Raw genomic sequence first — 19,175 nt, forward strand, 5'->3', positions numbered from 1 at the left:
AAATTGCTGGGCTGTATGGAAGCTGTTCGAAGATCGAGAGATCCACCTCTCGCAATTCCAGGTATTAACAAACAACACCCCCGGCAGCTGTTCATACCCCTTCATCCATTTAATCAACTCTCCTCGAAAAACCGTACAACCTCCTCGAAACTGTACGATAAATAATCACAATGGTAAGCCCTCATTGCTGCTTCCAAGCCAACCCCAGGGTGGAGGCCGTTCTCCTTCCTCCCGGCGACAAACGCTGCTGGTGGCACCCGACTGGTGATTGTGATGCACCAAGTACCCGGCAAGACGGAGTGTGTGCTGGACGCCGTGACGCAGAGCTGACGCGTGAACGTGACAGGCCACCTCCATCCGATCGATCCGCAGCCTTGCTCCCCTCCTGGACCGTGTCCTGGTCCAGCGCGTCAAGGCCGAGGCCAAGACGGCCAGCGGCATCTTTCTTCCCGAGTCGAGCGTCGAGAAGCTCAACGAGGCCAAGGTCATGGCGGTCGGCCCCGGTGCCCTGGACAAGAAGGGCAACCGGCTGCCGATGGGCGTCAGCGTCGGCGACCGTGTCCTGATCCCCCAGGTAAGCTGGCTCGACCCGCCGTCTCTCGCCGGGCCATGTACTGACCGGAACGGTAGTTTGGTGGTTCGCCCGTCAAGGCCGGCGAGGAGGAGTACCAGCTGTTCCGCGACAGCGAGTAAGTGGGATCCGATCGTTTACGTGCGGCGGGAAACTGACAGCCTCACAGGATCCTGGCCAAGATCAACGAGTAAGATGTCGAAGCGACGAAAAAAAAACGACTGTACCATAATGTACCATACGAAAACCCGACGGTCGAGATTAAGCGATGGGTGTGGGTTTCTTCCATGGACCAGGGGGAGGGCGACGTACTGCAAGGCTTCGTGGGGCGGTTGTGTATGTACGAGGCAGCTTTGTGAGCTCGCGGGTGGGCTCAAAAGTCTCGCAGCAAGTTCATGTTCAATCTCCAATCAACCGTCCTTGTTGATATCGATGGCCCTGTTTGCATACATGGAAGCATTGGACCTGGATGGCTCACGGCTCGAGGCAGGGCCGATCCCCTATGGCCTTTGCCTGTAGGCTTCCTTCCCTTGGCTGACCACGGGTCGAGTAGTGTTGCGGTCGTGTATCACAACATGGGGGTGATTCGAGTTCCGACTGCTCCATGGAGAGCAGTTTATTGCGCCGAAGGATTTGTGTCGGATATAGCACCAGCCATTTGGCAACAGGCAGATGGGGAAAGCTGAGGGCCATTCCACTGGCTGTCGACTCCTCCTCGTTGGCTCCCGAGACATTCAAGGACCTTTCATCAGCAGGCCAAAGCTCGGCCGACACGACTTCCACCGGGGCACGGATCGGAGCGGGAGCCAATAGTGGAGGAAGATGCTTCCAGGGGCCAAGCGCTTACTCGTGGCCGCAGCCTTTATTCACTTCACCAGTCGCACGCACTGAAGCGCCTTGTCAGCCCGTGCCCATGCAGGCCGGCCCGCTTTGACGACCGAGTTGCGTTTGGCCGATTCATTACGGACCCTAGGAACTCGTTTCGTGTTTGATGAATGGTGGGGGCGAGACGGATGGTTGGTCGTCGGTGCCAATACATTCATCTTGCTCGAGTCAATTGCCGGGTGAGTTGGCTGTGTGAAATGAGACGATTCTCGTCCCGTCACTTGATGGTCAGTAGCCCTGCGAGGTAAGAAGACGTTGTGACGACAGATATTGGTCAAGACGGTGATGGCTCGGCGTGTATATAATCGCCATGGCCGCTCTCAAGCCTTGCAACTACAGTTCCATTCATTCGCGTGGATTCATACCGCTTTGCTTTTCTCTTTTTTTTGCCGCTCTGTTTTCCATCTTCCTGGCCTCGGCACGTTGTCGAAGACATTCCTTCTCAAATCACTGAACAGCAATCCGTTCACTTTCTTTCACGTCCTCTGACAAAGTGGGAGCAACGGTTCGTCTGCCCTTGACCGGACGACACTGACTTGTTCAATTCTGTAACAACCAACTCTCTTTCCATTTTCCCTCTCCCTCGCTCACTCTTTCGTTTGACGCTTCCGGCCACCTTTCTCCTACACCCTACCTCTCCTCTCGCTTGTGCACGTACGCACACTCCTCCATCATTCGAACTTGCTCAGGAGGCCGAAGCCAAGGCGCGACGTCAAACACAGAAACGCACACAATGAAATTCATAGTCACTGCTTTTGGCCTCAGCTCGCTGGCGAGTGCCCACACCATCTTTACGACCCTCTTCGTCAACGGCAAGAGTCAGGGCGATGGCACATGCGTGCGGATGCCCCTTGACGGGGCCACTTCGACCGGACCGGTGTATCCCATCACGGGTGACGACATGGCTTGCGGTAAGCGTCGTGCCTCGGCATCGTCGGATCGAAAGCGACGACGGGAAAGATGGCTCGGCACTGACATGATGCAGGGCGAAACGGTGGTGACGCCGTCAAGTTCACCTGCCCGGCACCCCGGGCGTCGACGCTCACGTTCCAGTTCCGGATCTGGTCCAACGGAGAGAAGCCAGGCGTGATAGACAAAAGCCATCTCGGCCCCTGCGCGGTCTACCTCAAAAAGGTCACGGACATGTACAAGGACAAGCCTGCAGGCTCGGGCTGGTTCAAGATCTGGGAGGATGGGCTGGACACCAAGACGGGTCAATGGTGCGTCAACCGGCTCATCGACAACAAAGGCCTCCTGTCCGTCAAGCTCCCGGCCGGATTGCCTTCCGGGTACTACCTCGTGCGGCCGGAGATTCTCGCGCTGCAAAACGTTCCGCAGGGTGATCCGCAGTTCTACCTCGGCTGCGCCCAGATCTTTGTGCAGGATGGTCCGCAGACGGAGCTCCAGATCCCGAGCGGCCACGAAGCCAGCATCCCCGGACACGTCAACGCGTCCACGCCGGGACTCACTTACAACATCTACGAAAAGGGCCAGGGAGAATACCTGATCCCCGGCCCGAAAGTCTACATTCCCGGAGGCTACGACGGGAAGGATGCGAAGTCGGAAGCCAGCGGGGACGGCGGCGCCGGAGCGAAGCAGGAGCAGAAGCAGGGCAAGGTGCCCAACGACTGCGTTGTCAAGAACGCCAACTGGTGCGCCAAGCCGCTGCCGGCATACGAGACGGAGGACGGATGCTGGGCCGCGACGAAGGCGTGCTACGACCAGGGCCAGACGTGCTGGGACAGCGCGCCACCGAGCGGCGATGCAAACTGCAAACTGTGGCAGGATTACTGCAAGACGATCGAGGGGGCGTGCCAGGCTCGGAAGACGCAGGGCCCACCCAAGTTTGATGGTGTCGAGAAGACGACTCCCGTGTCGGCCGAGATGCTTCAGCCGTGGAACGACGTGTTCAAGGGGCAGTCTGGAGCAGGCGACGGAGTGAAGAGTGTCGCCTCGACGCCGTCGCCGATGGCGACCACATTGGTCAAAGTCACCTCCACCAGCGTGCCAGGCGGCGAGGAGGAGACCACTGGCGTCGCGGGCGGAGAGGAAGAGGCCACTGGCGTGCCAGGTGGCGAGGACGAGACGGCGCCTAAGCCTACGAGGACGGTGACGGCCACATACGTGGGCACACTTCCGACGGCAGTCTACCCTGCTCCCCCCGATGTCGCGGGTTCGTCTTCGACCGGAGGATTCTCCTCTGCCGTTCCTGTCGAGTCCGAGACAGACCCTGTCAAGGTGTCGGTGGACGGGAGGTGCGGCGGTTCGTCGGGGCAGACGTGCAAGGGCAGCGTGCATGGCAATTGCTGCTCGAGCAAGGGCTGGTGTGGGAGGACAACAAGATACTGCGGCTGCGGATGCCAGCCGGGTTTTGGAGACTGTCCGAAGCAAGGTGCTCGGTGAAGGACAATCGCCGCAGCCGCCATCTCGATCGACAAGCGGAGGTCCAAGGCGAAAGGCGACGTTCGATATTTGCACTCCGACGATGATTGCAGGGTATCTGAAAAGGTTTGAGCGCGCGATTACGATCAGGAAGGGGTCTCTCTCTTCGTTTTTTACTTCTCTCTCCCCTTTTCGATCAAATTTCACTCTCCTCCAAGCAGCATCTACTCGTAAATATTGCATGGAGATGTTTGTTCGCCACCGCCATCAGCGTAGCAATCTATCATTCTGGCCACTGTGTGCGTGTCAGCGGCTGGCACGCCAAACCGAGAAGCGACGTTCAATTTCCGCAGGACGGTCGAGAAGGGAGTCGACGATGCAACCGGTGATGTGTCGGCGAGCTAGGAGGTTGTTGCACAGCGAAGTTATATTGCTGTGCCATGTGAGGTAATACTGGACTTCTGGCACCACTCCCGTACCTGATTGTATACTAGAACTTGTGCAAGCATGGTATGAGCATGGACTTACTTGTAGGCTCATACTACATACAATACAGTACAAGTAGTTGCAAGTACAAACAGAGTACGGAGTAATACTGCTGCAGTACTTGTACGGAGTAACGGAGTAATTACTCCGTACCTACTTGCTGTAAGGACCGTGATTGATCAATACAAGCAACTACGTGTGCATGTGCGGAGTACTGTACGGTGTACTCCATTAATAGTACTCCGTATTACTGCACTGCAGCCTGTAGGGAAGCCTGTAGGGAATGGCCCTACACCCTGTTCATAGTGGGCTCAGCCAGAGCGTGTCCCCCTCACGACAACGATCCCCAGAGCTTCCACGACACTCCTGGATCTTGATTTTGCTGCACGTCTTACTGCACAGTAATACACTTATGTATTATGACTTTCTTGGGCCATCTTAGGAACTTCAAGGCACCCATAGTTATGCGTCCTCCGAATAGGTCGCACACGGACATGGCCTCGTTTCGCTTCAATCATGGATGCGATTTGCAACAAACTGTGCCCCCGCCGATGATCTAATACTTGTACTTGGGTGCACACAAGCGCACACGTTCAGTACATGTACTATCCATGTACTCCGTATATCCTCGGGTCCATTTTGCCTCAGCGCCATCATCAGGCACCGCTGGCCGAATGCGGATAGGTGGCATGCGTGAGTGCGCGCCCTGTTCCAGGCCTGCTCCGGCTCAGCTCCGGGCCGGTCTCGCCTGTCTGCGGAACGTCGTCATCCCATCCTCCCCCGTTCTCCAGCCACGGAATGGCTGAGCCACCCCACCCGCTAATACCGTGTTGCCGCGCCTCCTCCCTTCTCTCGCTCGCTTCTCCACTGGTTGTCAGTCTTTGCTCGACTTCCCTGGGCAACAAACGGCTACGAACGCCAGACGAAAGCACCAACCGATCCGGGACCTCGATCTTTGTCCAGTCCCCAGCCTGCCTCTTGGCACAAAGCCAGGCCTTTACCGTGCCATCGCCCGCCCTTTCTCGGGTCCAGGAACCAAGCGACCAGGTGCAGCGGAGGAGCGCTGGGCGTAGCCAGTAGTAGCGGTAACATGATCCCATGATCCCATGATCCCATAACATCGCCCGCGCTTCCCCATAATATTACGGAGTTAACGGAGTGTGTGCAGCACAGCACTCTGTACCTGTAAATGACTACTGCTAATCTGCTAGCGAGTGTCAGTACTGGGCACCAATGCACTAATTAAGTACTAGGTAGTATGAACAAAGCACTTAGTCGTACACCTTCTACCTACCGAGTACTTACTATACCTACTGTAGTGGCTAGTACCAGCTCCTACTAGTAGTATTAGATGCTTGCCGCAAGTGTACTTACTGTCGCCTGTAGGCATACGGGGCGTGCTTACGAGTGCGACTAGGTTCTAGGTACTTACCTGCCGTACTTACTTGCAGTACGGAGCACTGCAGCGCACTTCACTCAGTACGGTGTACTTTCTTGTGCCCGCCACTGCCTAGCACCCCTGCCCCGCCATGTCCCCTGAAGCTCCACTGTTCCCACTGAACGCGCTCTAGGCCGACAGGGGAAGCGACGGCCGCCACGTTGTCAACGGCATCCAGAGACCACCGAATCCGTCCAAACTTCCTTCTGTGGCTACGAGCAGTACGGAGCACTGCGTACTAAGTAGGTACCTACCTGTACCTACTTACAGTGCTGCAAGTACCTGCTAGGTGTGCCTGTAAGTACTTACTGTACAGTGCGTACGGTACTAGTGCCGCTGTACGCCATGCAAGTACTCGCAACATACTGTACGGCCAGCAAGTACGGAGTACGGAGTACACACACTTCACACATTGCTGCTCGTGCACACCACCTCCCATCATCGACTGTGCACCACCCAAGCACGCCAACGCCAACCCGACGAGCGAAGAAAGTTGATTGATCGATCGCAGCCACCATCTCGTCAATCACATCCCCCCTCCCCGAGAGACGAGACCTTTCCTCCGTCCTCTTCCTTTTCTCTCCTCCGCCATCGCAATCCCCTCCCATCGCCAGACCGGCCGACGTTCCACGCACGAGACTTGTCCCGCCACCTGCTGGGTGACGCCGAGCCCTCCGCTCCAATGATGCCCAATAATCGCAATTATGACTTCCTGGTACGTCGCCCGCTTCCCTCCCTGCACGTGCGTGGCAGCGTCGATGGCCACAAAGTCCGTCCTCCTCCGCGACCGTCCTCCTCTCGACGGCGGCGGCGGCGGAGGCGGAGGCGCCCTCTGACGCCCTCGCCCCGGCCCCCAACGACGGCGGCTGACGCTGACGACCCGCAGATCAAGCTGTTGCTGATAGGCGACTCCGGCGTCGGGAAGTCGTGCTGCCTGCTTCGCTTCAGCGAGGACTCCTTCACACCCTCCTTCATCACCACCATCGGCATCGACTTCAAGATCCGGACCATCGAGCTCGATGGGAAGCGCGTCAAGCTGCAGATCTGGGACACGGCCGGCCAGGAGCGCTTCCGCACCATCACAACCGCCTACTACCGCGGCGCCATGGGCATCCTGCTAGTATACGACGTCACCGACGAGCGATCCTTTAACAGTTCGTATCCCTCCGAGCCGTGCCGACGATGCACGGACGGGCCGAGGCTGGAGGCGGACGGCCTGACGCTGACGGGACCGCAGACATCCGAACCTGGTTCCAAAACGTCGAGCAACACGCCACCGAGGGCGTCAACAAGATCCTCATCGGCAACAAGTGTGACTGGGAGGACAAGAGGGTCGTCTCGCAAGAACAAGGCCAGGCGCTCGCCGACGAGCTGGGCATCCCCTTCCTCGAAGTCTCGGCCAAGAGCAACATCAACATCGACAAGGCCTTCTACAACCTCGCCGCCGACATCAAGAAGCGGCTCATCGACAGCTCCAAGAACGACCCGTCGGCCGGCTCGGGCATCAACGTCGGCGACAAGGGCGACGGCGGCATGGGCGGCAAGTGCTGCTGAGCCGGCGGCGCCCATCGCTCCGTCCACTCGACCGGCCCATCCCTCCGATCCTGGGCGCCCGTGGTCGGGGGCAAGAGCGGCGGCGGCGACGACGACATACCGGACGCCTGGTGCTTTGACAAACACCAGGCTGGGGAACGACAGCATGGCACGACGACGACGACGACGACGACGACGACGAGAGCGATGCTCCTCTCTACCAATTTTTATTTTGCCGCCTTTGCCAATCACGCCCTCGACCCCAACACTTTCCGGCCACCAAGATGAGGAGCGATGGCGGTCGGAGTTTTGATTTTGCACTTTCAAATGGCTTCTAATACAATCCTCGCCGTGTGCCAGTGCGCGCGGCCGGCTTGGAGGACTTGATACCAATGCGGAAACGAGTCGAGCGACACGAGGCAAACCCAGCTCGCGAGCCTTCTTTTTTCTTTATTACCTTGGGGGGCCTCGACGGACCTAGGTGACTGGCGGCGAGCGGAGAGGTTGGAGGGCCGAGGAAACGTGAGGGAGGGGAATGGGCAGGAGGATCGAGCGGCGAGTCACCGCGCTCGCACAGAACGACGTTTCCGCCGTGGCGTGGACAAATGGACGTGGACAGAGGGTTGGTTGTGAACGGCTACCAGTTTATTATTGACGCATGGACTATGCATTTTGCCACCCCGCGACGGTCCTCGTCGCCGCCTTCGATGATGAGTTCTCGCTCGTTCCAGTGCCGGTGGAAGCGCCGGGCCTCCTCCTCGGTCGCGCAGGCGACGACGAACCGGCTCCTGCGCTTCTCCATCGTGTCAAAGTCCCTGTACTCGGAAGACGACGGTACATCCTTGGTGACGGATCCGAACCCTGACCCGGCACCGCACCCTTCCTCCGGACGGCCGTGAATGCCTGGACTTGCCAGATGCTGCGGTGGACTGAGCTCCCATTCGCAATCCCGCTCGATGCCATCCTCGCGGATGAAGCGGGACAAGTCATCGGCCGAGAGCGTAGGCGGGTACACGTCCAGCAGCACAACCGGCGGCTTGTCGCCGTAGCCGAGGCCGCCAACTCGGTCGGCCAGGCCCTTGGCCCACGCGTTCCTCGTCGACACGCGTTTGCGATCGACGTCGACCGTCGGCTGCGACGCCGGGACGAGCGTAAAGGCCTCGAGCTCGGCGGCCGGGTCTGCGCCCGCGCTGGACTTTAGATGGGCGGGGATGGAGCTCTCCCAAAGGTCGTTGGGGGCGCTCAGCTTGTGGCGCGCCAGCCGGTGCAGACGGACGAGGCGGTCACGGTACGAGATGGCCGCCTGGGCGGTGGAGAAGGAGACGTGGTATCGACCGAGGGGTTCGAGCGTCGACGGGTTACGCTGCTGCTGAACTGATGGTGCGCGCACGTGTCAGCCGGAGGGAGGGAGCTGCTTCGAGTCTCGCATCACCGGTCGGGAGGGGAGGCATGCCCTGCTTGATGACGCTCCGCCAGTCGGAGAGGTCGTTGGGGGCGAGTCGGTAAAAGTCGCTGGCGTTGAGGTTGGGGCTGAGGCCGTGCAGGATGAGCATGACGCGGGAGTCTCGCTTCCTCGCCGTCGCCGCGTCCGGGCTTCGCAGGCTGGTTGGTGCAAAGGCGGCCTTGAGGGAGGCATTGGGCTCGCTGAGTGAGTCGAGAAGCGGCCTTGCCTCCTCGCAGTCGGCCGCCGTCTCCCGCGAACCGCGGGCCCTTGCCGTCTGGCGACTCGACGGCGCGTCGTCACTAGTCCCATCCCGGGCCGTCGTCGAGATGCAGCGGCGACGTCGAGCTGGTGCAGTCGGTTTTGCTATCGTCGTGGCCTTGGTGGCCGAGAGCAACGCGCACGCGCGAGGGCAAATCATACGATCGATCGGGTGGAAGGGAATTGAGGTCGTCGGAAGTTTGGGCGCTGGAGAGGAATGATGGTGACGGCGTAGTAGCAGGCTTAGGATGGAGCTTGAAACGAATATACAGTGGAGTGTAGACAGGACGATGATAAATTCCCAGCGAGCATACGGAGTACAGCACTAACTACGTATAGCACGATGTCAGATGCTGGCAGTTTAGTTGTTCTTACGCTACCGGTCGGCGCTGGTGCGCTGATGACCCTGATTTCGGGCCAGTGCCTGCTCTCTGAATGCAGCAGGTGGATGTTCTGTACTTACAGTACTTACAGTGCTGTATTACTGTACGTACTCCGTACATGCAAGCGCATGTATACAAGTAAGTGCAAGTACAGATACAAAACATCCCCCATGGTGGTACTTGAGAGTGAGCAAGTACAGAGTGCCGCGACCCTACTCGCGGTATTGCCCAAAAGTACTTGCATGTACTAATACTTGGGGCGCACGTACATCTGCTGTGGCGGCCCCACCATGGACGGCACTTCGACGTTCCCTCCACGTGCTCTGTGTGCTCACTGTACTGTATTCCCCAGTGGAACAGCGACAACAATACTCCGTAATGCCGTACTTACAGGTACGCCGTACTGTATAGTACGTCCTGCACTTGCGGCAAGTACTTCCAGGACGGACAGCAATGTCCAACATTCTCGCTCATCGCCAATATCATCTGCTAGGGTTGAACTGCTCCCCCTCGTTCTTCTGCCATGGTGCATCTCGAAAACGACGGCGTCGATCGTGGGCCTGTCTTCGCTTTCTGCCGGTGCGGGCCCCAGTGGTTGCCGTGCCTCCCGCTCATCCTTATGCCGCCAGACCACTAGGTGCTGCCCGCGCTGTAGAGACAAAAATTCTAGAAGCCTGCTGGGAAGCTCCCATCTACACGTCAACATCCAATCTTTGAAACGCCCCCCTCCTGTCCTCTCTCTTCTTTTCTCCGCCCGCTACCATTCTTCGACGAGGACGACTCCCTGACTGATCGATTCCCTCCCGTGCGAGTGGGCAATCCCTCGCGGATCATGGTCAAGAAGAGCATCGACGTCAAGGTCCGGCCTCTCGCCAACAACACAGGCCTCGAAAAGGCGTCCCTGGCCGGCGCCGCCCGCGTCTACGTTACCAAAGACGCCCTCCTCTCGCTGTCCAACGGTCTCGAGAGCAGGCCATGCATTCTCGACAAGATTCCCGGTGATGGCGGGGAGCCACCCTTGCCCAAGAGGGAAGCCCTCCTCTGCGCCAACCCCCAGGGTATGAGTGCTCACGTCGTCCTCATGACCCGTGCCTTCCTCGAGGCCTCGGGCTTCAAGCTCGGTGACCAGCTGAGCATCTGCCTGACCGCTGCCGCCTCGGTGCCGGACGCCGACGAGGTGGTTGTCGAGGACGTCTCGGACGAGGACGACAAGTCCTCGCTTGGTACAAAGTATGCTCCATGCTGGGAGCATTCCCTGAGCATCTCCATGAGTACGTCGCCGATGGTGGATTGCATATTATTCTTGCTCTCTTGCCGTTCTCGCTGACAGCCCGCAGATCGCGCCGAGATTGTGTTTCCTGGAATGGTGTTTGAGGGCGTAAATATCAATAAATTCCGCCGCAACTACAAAGTCCTCACCGTCAATGCACAAACGAACAACGTGGCCAAGTTCAAGCTCTCGTCCACAGCTTTGCGTATTTCCTCGTTACCGGCCGAAGAAGAGGTCGACGAGGCTGCATTGCCGGCCGGCGAACTCACCGTCACGGGAATCCCCGGCTTGGCTGCCCAGATTAGCACCCTCAACAGCTTCCTCCGCGGATTCACACGCCCCTTTCTCCTCCCCGATGAGCGATCCTCCTGCGGTCTCGTCATACACGGCGGGCCCGGCACGGGGAAAACCTTGATTCTCAAACGGCTTGAGGCTACGAGATGGGGCAAGACGTACTGGGTCGAGCCGACGGACAAGATGTCGACCATGCGGGAGACGTTCAAGCTAGCGCGCGCCTCGGCGCCAAGTATCATCTTCATCGATGGCCTTGAAAAGATTACGGGAAAGGACCGCTCCAACCGCGAGTTTGTCATCGACATTCTCGCCAAGGAGCTCGGTTCCCTGTCCGCCGAGATACAGAGCACTCAGGCCCTTCCGCAGGTCGTGGTCATCGCTACCTGCCGGGACTATATGCTCGAGGTTCCCGAAGACCTTCAGAGGAGGCCCTACTTCCGCACAAACATCGCCCTCCCCATCCCTCGTGCCTCCGAGCGCCTCGAGATCCTCCGCTTTTACAACCCTGCCATCAGGCCCGAGGAGAAGGAAGCCTGTCTCGTGGGCATCTCCCAGAAGACGCATGCCTACAGCGGTGACGACCTTGTCAATCTGATCGAGGATGCAGCCAAATGCCTTCGGCGACGACTGGATGACATGGAGCTGGCGGACGATGCGAAACAGGAGCACCTTCTTACCACGATCGATATGGAGGCCGCCCTGCGCATCACCCGTCCCACCGCCATGCACGACATTAACCTCAAACCACCGACGATACACTGGAAGGACGTGGGCGGCCAAGAACCGCTCAAGAGGGTCCTCCAGCGCATGATCAAGAAGACCAAGGGCACCCAGCCGGCAGCGCTTCCCGTCCTCCGCCACCCACCCAAGGGCTTGCTGCTCTACGGCCCACCAGGCTGCTCCAAGACGCTTTCGGCCCAGGCCATGGCCACGGAGTCGGGCTTCAACTTCTTCGCCGTCAAGGGTGCCGAGCTGCTCAACATGTATGTCGGCGAGTCAGAGCGCGCCGTCCGCACTCTTTTTGAGCGCGCGAGAGCCGCCAGCCCGTCCATCATCTTCTTTGACGAGATCGACTCCATCGGCGGCCAGAGGGGTGGCGGGCCCGGCGGCGCCTCGGCTGCTTCTCGAAGCACCGGCGCCGTCAACATGCTGACCACCCTGCTGACCGAGATGGACGGCTTCGAGGCTCTCACGGGCGTCCTCGTCCTCGCGGCCACGAACCGGCCCGAGGCCATCGACCCGGCCCTCATCCGGCCCGGCCGCTTTGACCAGGTGGTGTACGTGGGCCCGCCCGATGGTGTCGCCCGCGAGGCCGTCTTCACCGTCCACCTGCGCGGTCTTGCCGTCGCGGACGATATTGACATTCCCGAGCTCGCTCGCCGCGCCGACGGCTACTCGGGCGCTGAGATCAAGGCCATCATAAACGAGGCCGGCTTGGCCGTCGAGGAAAGGTACGACGACGACGAGACAGGCACTGCCAGGTTCGAGCTCGCCATGGATGACCTGATCGCCGCCATGGACAAGACGCCGAGGAGGATCACGAGGGAGATGGTAGAAAGCTACGAGGATTGGCACCTACAATTTACAAGCCGGTTGAAATAGGGTGAGAGGGCTAAAGAAGGGTGACGGATAAATAAAACAACTCGCTTCCGATGCGGAATCATTTAGTTCCGCAGCAGATGGCTCGATATTCTCTTGCACGCGAGACATCATGACACGTATTTCGACTCGCGCGTAACATTTCAACAGGGTATCTGAAAACTGTCGTCATCACCGCAGATGCCTCGACTGTCGCTCTCATCGCGCCTCAGCAGGGACGCAGCCCTCGGCCGATGCCTCCCAGGGGTTGACCGTCCGTACATGGACTCATCATTATACAGTGCCTGCTGGCCATCCACCATCATCCATTTTTAAGCGCGTCACGAACCTCATCCAAGAGGCATGGCCCTCAACAACGCATTCCTGCCGTCCGGGGCGACCCGTCGAGCTCGCCACTCACAAGGGTCCCCTGACGACAACATTAGCCCGCGGCCGTTCCATCCATATCCCATGGGCGCGCCGCCTCGGTTCCCCCAATCACCATGGGGACGCATGCACGGGCCGGGGAAGCGCAGCCGAGCCCTGCGGTTGCCATTCATGTCACCACCGCATGCTCCCTCTCGAAACCGAATCGAAATGAGCGCCATGACCGTACGCCGTCGCCGAAAAGAATACTCCTGCATGAACCGGCTCAGTGCTCTTCGTCCGGTCGGGATTCACTGCCCGTCTTCACCGCAGCGGGCAGGCTGATGGAAATCTTCCTAGGAGTGACGCTCCCCCCCGAACCGGGAAACGTCTTCCGGCGCGAGTTGAGTTGAGATGAGGCGCTGGTGTTGGATTCGGACGAGCTGCTGTTTCGACGCTTGTTACGCGCGAGCTTGTCCAGCTCGTCCTCCTCATCGTCTTCGCGCCGTCGCTTCTCGGCCAGCCTCTCGAGCGGGGGAGCCGCGGCGGCGGCGGCGCTCGCGGCGGCATCGACGGCGTCTTGGGTCGACGTGCTAGGCTCGGCCGTCGCATCTTCCGTGCTCTTCGCGCTTCCTTCCTCCGCGTTGGCGTTCTCGTCGCTCTCCTCGTCCGACGGGTAGTCGACCAGAGGCTTCGCAGGGGTGGCGGCGCCGTTCGTCGAGACCGGCTTGCCGCCCGCCTCCTGCGGCTCCCCCGCGTCGTCCGGGTCCGGGGCGTTCCAGTACTCTTCCTCGACGGGGTCGACGGCGATGGGCTCCAAGAGTCTCGCGTTCGGCGCCGGTTTCCGAGCCGAATCCTCCTCGCTCTCGAGGAAGTACTCCACGTTGGTGGGGAACTCCTGGGTTCCGTCATACTTCAGGACGAGATCCCGAAACGTCGGCAGGTAGCTCAAGCCGACCAAGCGTTCTCTGTAGGTGGAGCCGAGGTGCTTGACGAGCTCTTTGATGTTCTCCTTCCTGATGAGCTCGAAGAGGTCGAGCGAGGCCGAGCTGACGAGGTTGTCCCTCGGCAGGGTGTCGGTGAGGACGTCGAGTATGGGGCCGAACACCTTCTTCTCCGTCAGCTGCTTGCAGTAGAAATCATCCTGCAGGGCAACGAGGTATCGGATGAATCGGATCGAAACTGCATCATGCTCGTGTCAGCGCTCGCAGGTACGACAGGGGGGACCGGAGCATCGGCCTCGGCGGTGGCGGTGGCGCCTACCTAGTCGCAGGTACTTCTCGGGATTCTTGAGAAGCTGACAGACGCGTTCGGCGATGTTGTTGTTGAGGACGAAGTGCTTGCTGAAGCGGTGGTGCTGGCGGATGAAGAAGCTCAGGATCTCGACCAGGTAGGTGAACATGGAGGCTTGCTGGACCGACAGCTTCATGTCGGCGCGGCCCTCGAGCTCGAGAAGGGGCTTGAAGAGCTTGACGGCGGATCGTTCGTAGAAGCGGGTGAGGAAGAGCTCCTGCTGCGGATCGAGCGCCGACTGGGGCTGCTGAGGTCGTCTGACGTACTCCCCATTCACCTTGGCAAAGTGGTCGAGGGGAACGCCCTGGTCGAGGAGGACGCGGAGGGCCTCGGAGATTTGACACTTGACGCCGAGGTCGACCTCGACGAGCAGCAGGTCGATGAGGGAGTCGGTCAGCGACGGCTGGTTCTCGTGCATCTGGCGATAGATGGTCTGGCGGATCATGTGCGGGTCGTGGTCGATGATGGACACCATGATGTCGGTGGCGCCGACGCGGACGGCGACGTCGCTGTGGCGCAAGCCGTAGTGGATGACCTGAAGCAGGCCGTGGGCGATGAAGTTGTTGTAGAGCGTCTGGCGGGCCGGAGCCTGGATGTTCTTGGCGATGGCGCAGCACTGCTGGATGAAGAGGACGGCCTCCTTGCGCTTCCTCGCGTCCCGGCGGCGGGGGCTGAAGACGGCGAAGAGCTCGCTCAGGAAGGCGGCGTTGGACTGCAGGTGCTGGACGATCTCGACCTGGTTGAAGAAGATGAGGGAGTTGAGGACGGAGAAGGTGGGATCGTCGAGGATGCGGGCGAGGACGACGTCCTTGAGGTACTGCAGGCGGTACGTCTGGTGGATCTTCTGGCGCGTCTGGAGGTCCTCGATGGGCACCACCTCCTTGTAGCGGCCCTGGTTGTCGAGCCAGTGCCGGTGGTTGGCCTTGTGGCTCGGGAAGTCCGGGTCGTACTCGAGGGCGCCGACGACGCCGAGGACGCACTCGTCCGAGACGGCATGCTCGATGATGGTGGTGTCGTTGAGGAGGAGGATGGTCTTCATGATGTTGCAGAGGCGATGCAGGTCCGGGAGGCTCTCGAGGTCCTCGGCCATCTCGACGAGGGGGATGAGCTTGCCGATGTAGTCCTCGGCCATGATGGCCTTGGCGAGGGCGTCTCGCCCGCTCGGGCTCGTCGCCATCATGTGCATGCTGGATTCGATTTCCGGCAGGTTTCCCAGCTCGGCGGCGGGCAGGGCGATCGGGGCGGGCGCGTCCATGGCAAGGTCGTCGGAGAGGCCATCGTCTGGAGGGCAGGGCGAGGTAGGTCAGCCAGGCGAACGCGTCTTCCTCGACGGCAACGGACGGATGTACTGTACGCACCCACGATGGCCGTGTTGTTCAGCAAGGCCTGCTGCACGTTGCTGACGAATCGCCTGCGACGGGTCAGCCGCTGCTCGAGCTCGTGAGAGGTTGACAAACCATATCGACGCGCAGCCTTCGGCTTCCTGGAAGCTCAGGGCCATGTCAACGCCGCTCGTGGGCTCCTGCCAGACGATGAGTGTTTCTGCGCAGGGCAGACGGACGGTCAGCGAAGGGTTGCGGCAAGGGGTTCCACCGACGGCGAGACTTGCCTTGCTGCTTCTGGAATCCATCTTCCTTGAGGATTTTCGTTTCCAGCAGCAGGCGTTCCGGCTGGTCCTCGGATTCCACAATGACGCGCGGGTCTTTGCGGCCGTCCTCGGTCTGTCGATGGGCAAGCAGGGCCGGTCAGCGTTCTGTCCGTCGCGGGAAGGGCAAGGTCAAGGTCGGCGCGGGAGACGATGCAAGGCAAGGCAAGGCAAGGCAAGGCAAGAACTAGGGAGACGTACGGTGGTGAAGGCGGCGGTGCAGAAGCCAGTGCCGCGATCGAACCAGTCATTGTTGCGCAGCTCGTAGACCTTGACGCGCTTCCTGTCCGTCGGCTGATGGGGTACGGGCTGCGCCATCATCGACGGCTCGGAGTCCCCCTCCGTGACGAGCTGGCGATAGGCGACCAGGTCCGGGGCAAGTTCGAGATGCTGCTGAAGGGATAGTTCGGAGGACGACGAGGTCTCGTTGCGGGCGAGGACGGTGAGCGCCGCCACGGTTTCGTCGGCGATGCGCCCGAAGCAAGGCCGGGCGCGTCGAGGCAGAGGGGCCGACGGCGAGGGTGACGACGACGAGGACTCTGACGCGGGCGACGGGCGGGATCGACGGGCCGTCGAGCGAACGAGGCGGCGGCGGGCGTTGCGCGCGACGACGGGCCTGCTGGGCGGGCGGGCGGGCGGGAGAGGTTGACGGGATACGACGAGACCCAGCGCGCCATGCAGCAGCAGCAGCAGCAGCAGCAGCAGCGGTTCACCGTTCCCGACACCTGGCTCGGGCGAGGATGGGTCGGGGGACTCGGCGGTCGGTCAAGCGCACGGGCCACGACGCAGCGCAGCAGCGCGACGCAACGGCAACGCAACGCAACGCAGCGTCCAGGCTCGCAGGCGAAGGGACAATCTTGTCGGAGGGAGAAGGGAAGGAGGGAGAAGGGGCCGGAGAGACGGAGTCGGGGCGCTCGCAGAGGCGGCTGCGGACGCGGACGCGGATGCAACTCGGCTGCCGGCGTGACGTTTTGTCGAGACCGACTGGGGTGGGTGGTGAGGATTGATGACGGGAGAGGTGGGCAAAACGCGCAAGGTGCCCGGTTTGGAGAAGTTGGCATTAATTTTAGCGATTAGTCGCCCGCGGGAGGGAGGGGGAAGGAGCAGGCTTCCTTGCTGGGGAGGGGCGGCCCTTGGCAGCCGGGGCAGGGCAGGTGCAATCGGCCGCCCAATCGCCCAATCGCCCAATCGCCCCGTTCGTGCTTGCGCGGGCTGTTCGTTCCGACGTACCACGTCTGTGTCTACGGAGTGCCGTACGGAGCCAGTACCAGCATGCCATGGCCTACAAGTGCTTGCATGCGAATTTACACCCAGAACCGCAAGTAGTACATGTACGTAGGCTGCGAGCAGGTAAGGGATCATAGATGCTGTACGGAGGACTGTACGTGCATGCAAGAGAGCGAGTACATCTTTGCTTGTACTCGCTCCTTCTCCAGCATGAATGAAATCCTTGCCACTCCCGCTGCATGTGGCTGGTGCAAACTTTTTCGGCCACACTTGTCGGTGTGCTCGTCCTTGTACATGCAGTACATGCAGGACATGTACAAGTAAGTACACAGTAACTGTACCACATGCATACTTGTCTGTACTTGAGTACTCCGTACTTGTACTTGCAGTATGATGGGAGCGTGCTTGCCCATGTACAGTAGTGCATGTACTACAGTACTCTCTGTATCATTGCAGGCATCCGAAAAATGCGCCAGAACTTTGGATTATTAATACCCAGTGTGCAGGACATGAGCCCATGTGCAAAAGCACTTCCGATATTCGCTAGTTTCGTCGCCATGCTCAGTTTGGACGGAGTACGTTGTTCTATTGAACTTGTGTACGAAGTACTTACTGTAGTAGCACGGATGAAGTACAACTAAGTACGTACTTGTCAGAGTACAAGTGCATGTGCTGACCTGACTACAGTAGCTTCGGAGTACATGTGCCATCCACACTTGCATACTGTAAGTGCAAGTACTAACGTTGTAATTACAGCAAGTACTCCGTACTCCGTACTGAGATGCTTATCTGCACTCCGTACTCCGTACTGTACATGTTATCGCTTGTACTTGTACAAGTTGAAACAAGCCACACATTCGATGTAGTCACGTGTCCACTGTTCAAATCTTGGTTCATTCCGCCCCACTCTGCCGTCAGCGTGCGATTGCAACAACATAAGTACTTACAGTACTTGCTTAAGTACTAACTGAGCGGAGTACAACGGACAGTACTGGACGGAGTACACTCTGAAAATAAGTATTTGCGTTGTACAAGTACAGTACAGCTCGTGGGCATGGAAGGTAATTATTACAGTACTTACACCCTACTTACAGTACTTGCGGTACGAGCAAGGACAAGTGCATGCACACGTATTAATACACCAAGTTTCCAAAGACAAGCGTCAATGTACGCTGGAACGCACTGCACTCTGTGCATGAATCGATGGTAAGGATGCACATATATGTTTCTGCTCTTCCTCACTGGCATTCACTACAGCCTTGATTCGCACAAGGTAAATTCCGCTGGCCGCTTGTGCTGTGCTGGCGTGTCGCTCCCATCTACTCGAATAGGGTGAGCCAGCATTAGGAGTGTGCCACGATACGACAAGTACCATGATTGGCCCAAGTGCAACTGCTGGTAGACATGAGGCATACCTCAGCATCGTCAGAGAAAGGCATCTTTTTGGCATCCTTGGCCTTTGCGAGGCCCTGGATGATTTTCCTTTGTTCAGGGCTCGTGCTCTTTCAGATGTCGCTCGACGACGGACACGGACGCGAGTGCCCCTGAAAAAAGTGCCTCGCTTCCCATGGTGGGATGGCAAAGGTGTCGATTCACTTTGTAGCAGTAGCGCTACCAAAATTGAATCGTCGCTATTGTACGGTGCGCCTGTCGACTCTGCTGACCATGATGCGCCTCACCATTATGCGTCCCGCTGTGGCGTTCACGGCCAAGCGGTGGAGGGCGTCATACGTCGGAGATGATGACGTTGCCGTCTCCTCTTGGTCGATCGGCGAGAGAAGGGCGGCGGCGAGGCTCGACATTAGCAGTCGTCGTCATGTTGAATCCTGGTCCTTTTTTTTCTCTCGTCGTTGCTTGTCTGTTCATGTGCATGCTCGTCACATTCCCACGAAAGCGACGAGTACGTGTACCGCCTCCATTCAGTTGCACGCTTACAACAAAGTACCGATTGGGTATGCAGTAATAGCTCGTAGCATGCGAATGGACACGCTGGATTGGCGGGGGCGAGTGACGCATGGCCCGACCTGAATCTGCATTCCTTTCAGCACTCGGTGCATACGCGTGGGCAAAAAGTACATGAACACTTGGGGTCGGATGCCCGATGGCTGTATGCATCTCTCGT

General features: G+C 59.2%; 6 protein-coding genes across 6 annotated transcripts; 4 read left to right on the plus strand and 2 right to left on the minus strand.

Moving 5' to 3' along the window:
- Window positions 1–170: 170 nt before the first annotated feature.
- Window positions 171–765, plus strand: DCS_00325 (uncharacterized protein; the record flags this gene model as incomplete). Its single annotated transcript, XM_040797664.1, has 4 exons — window positions 171–299; window positions 347–574; window positions 631–689; window positions 741–765. 4 exons carry the CDS (start codon window positions 171–173, stop codon window positions 763–765), a joined length of 441 nt encoding a protein of 146 aa, XP_040658547.1.
- Window positions 766–2,189: 1,424 nt separating this feature from the next.
- On the plus strand, window positions 2,190–4,243 carry DCS_00326 (endoglucanase; the record flags this gene model as incomplete). The annotated part of the gene is made up of 4 exons (XM_040797665.1): window positions 2,190–2,367; window positions 2,442–3,711; window positions 3,776–4,068; window positions 4,149–4,243. 4 exons carry the CDS (start codon window positions 2,190–2,192, stop codon window positions 4,241–4,243), a joined length of 1,836 nt encoding a protein of 611 aa, XP_040658548.1.
- Window positions 4,244–6,444: 2,201 nt separating this feature from the next.
- DCS_00327 (RAB/GTPase protein) lies at window positions 6,445–7,316 on the plus strand (the record flags this gene model as incomplete). Its single annotated transcript, XM_040797666.1, has 3 exons — window positions 6,445–6,477; window positions 6,649–6,916; window positions 7,000–7,316. 3 exons carry the CDS (start codon window positions 6,445–6,447, stop codon window positions 7,314–7,316), a joined length of 618 nt encoding a protein of 205 aa, XP_040658549.1.
- A 616-nt stretch (window positions 7,317–7,932) lies between these two features.
- On the minus strand, window positions 7,933–9,157 carry DCS_00328 (uncharacterized protein; the record flags this gene model as incomplete). Its single annotated transcript, XM_040797667.1, has 2 exons — window positions 7,933–8,669; window positions 8,728–9,157. 2 exons carry the CDS (start codon window positions 9,155–9,157, stop codon window positions 7,933–7,935), a joined length of 1,167 nt encoding a protein of 388 aa, XP_040658550.1.
- Window positions 9,158–10,212: 1,055 nt separating this feature from the next.
- Window positions 10,213–12,546, plus strand: DCS_00329 (uncharacterized protein; the record flags this gene model as incomplete). Its single annotated transcript, XM_040797668.1, has 2 exons — window positions 10,213–10,651; window positions 10,718–12,546. 2 exons carry the CDS (start codon window positions 10,213–10,215, stop codon window positions 12,544–12,546), a joined length of 2,268 nt encoding a protein of 755 aa, XP_040658551.1.
- Window positions 12,547–13,174: 628 nt separating this feature from the next.
- On the minus strand, window positions 13,175–17,188 carry DCS_00330 (suppressor of Mek1; the record flags this gene model as incomplete). Its single annotated transcript, XM_040797669.1, has 7 exons — window positions 13,175–14,070; window positions 14,152–15,462; window positions 15,540–15,592; window positions 15,639–15,723; window positions 15,791–15,902; window positions 16,028–16,579; window positions 17,057–17,188. The coding sequence occupies 7 exons, from the start codon at window positions 17,186–17,188 to the stop codon at window positions 13,175–13,177; spliced, it is 3,141 nt and encodes a 1,046-aa protein (XP_040658552.1).
- Between the last annotated feature and the right edge of the window lie 1,987 nt (window positions 17,189–19,175).

Source organism: Drechmeria coniospora, chromosome 01 (assembly GCF_001625195.1).
Source record: "Drechmeria coniospora strain ARSEF 6962 chromosome 01, whole genome shotgun sequence".
NCBI lineage: Eukaryota > Fungi > Ascomycota > Sordariomycetes > Hypocreales > Ophiocordycipitaceae > Drechmeria > Drechmeria coniospora.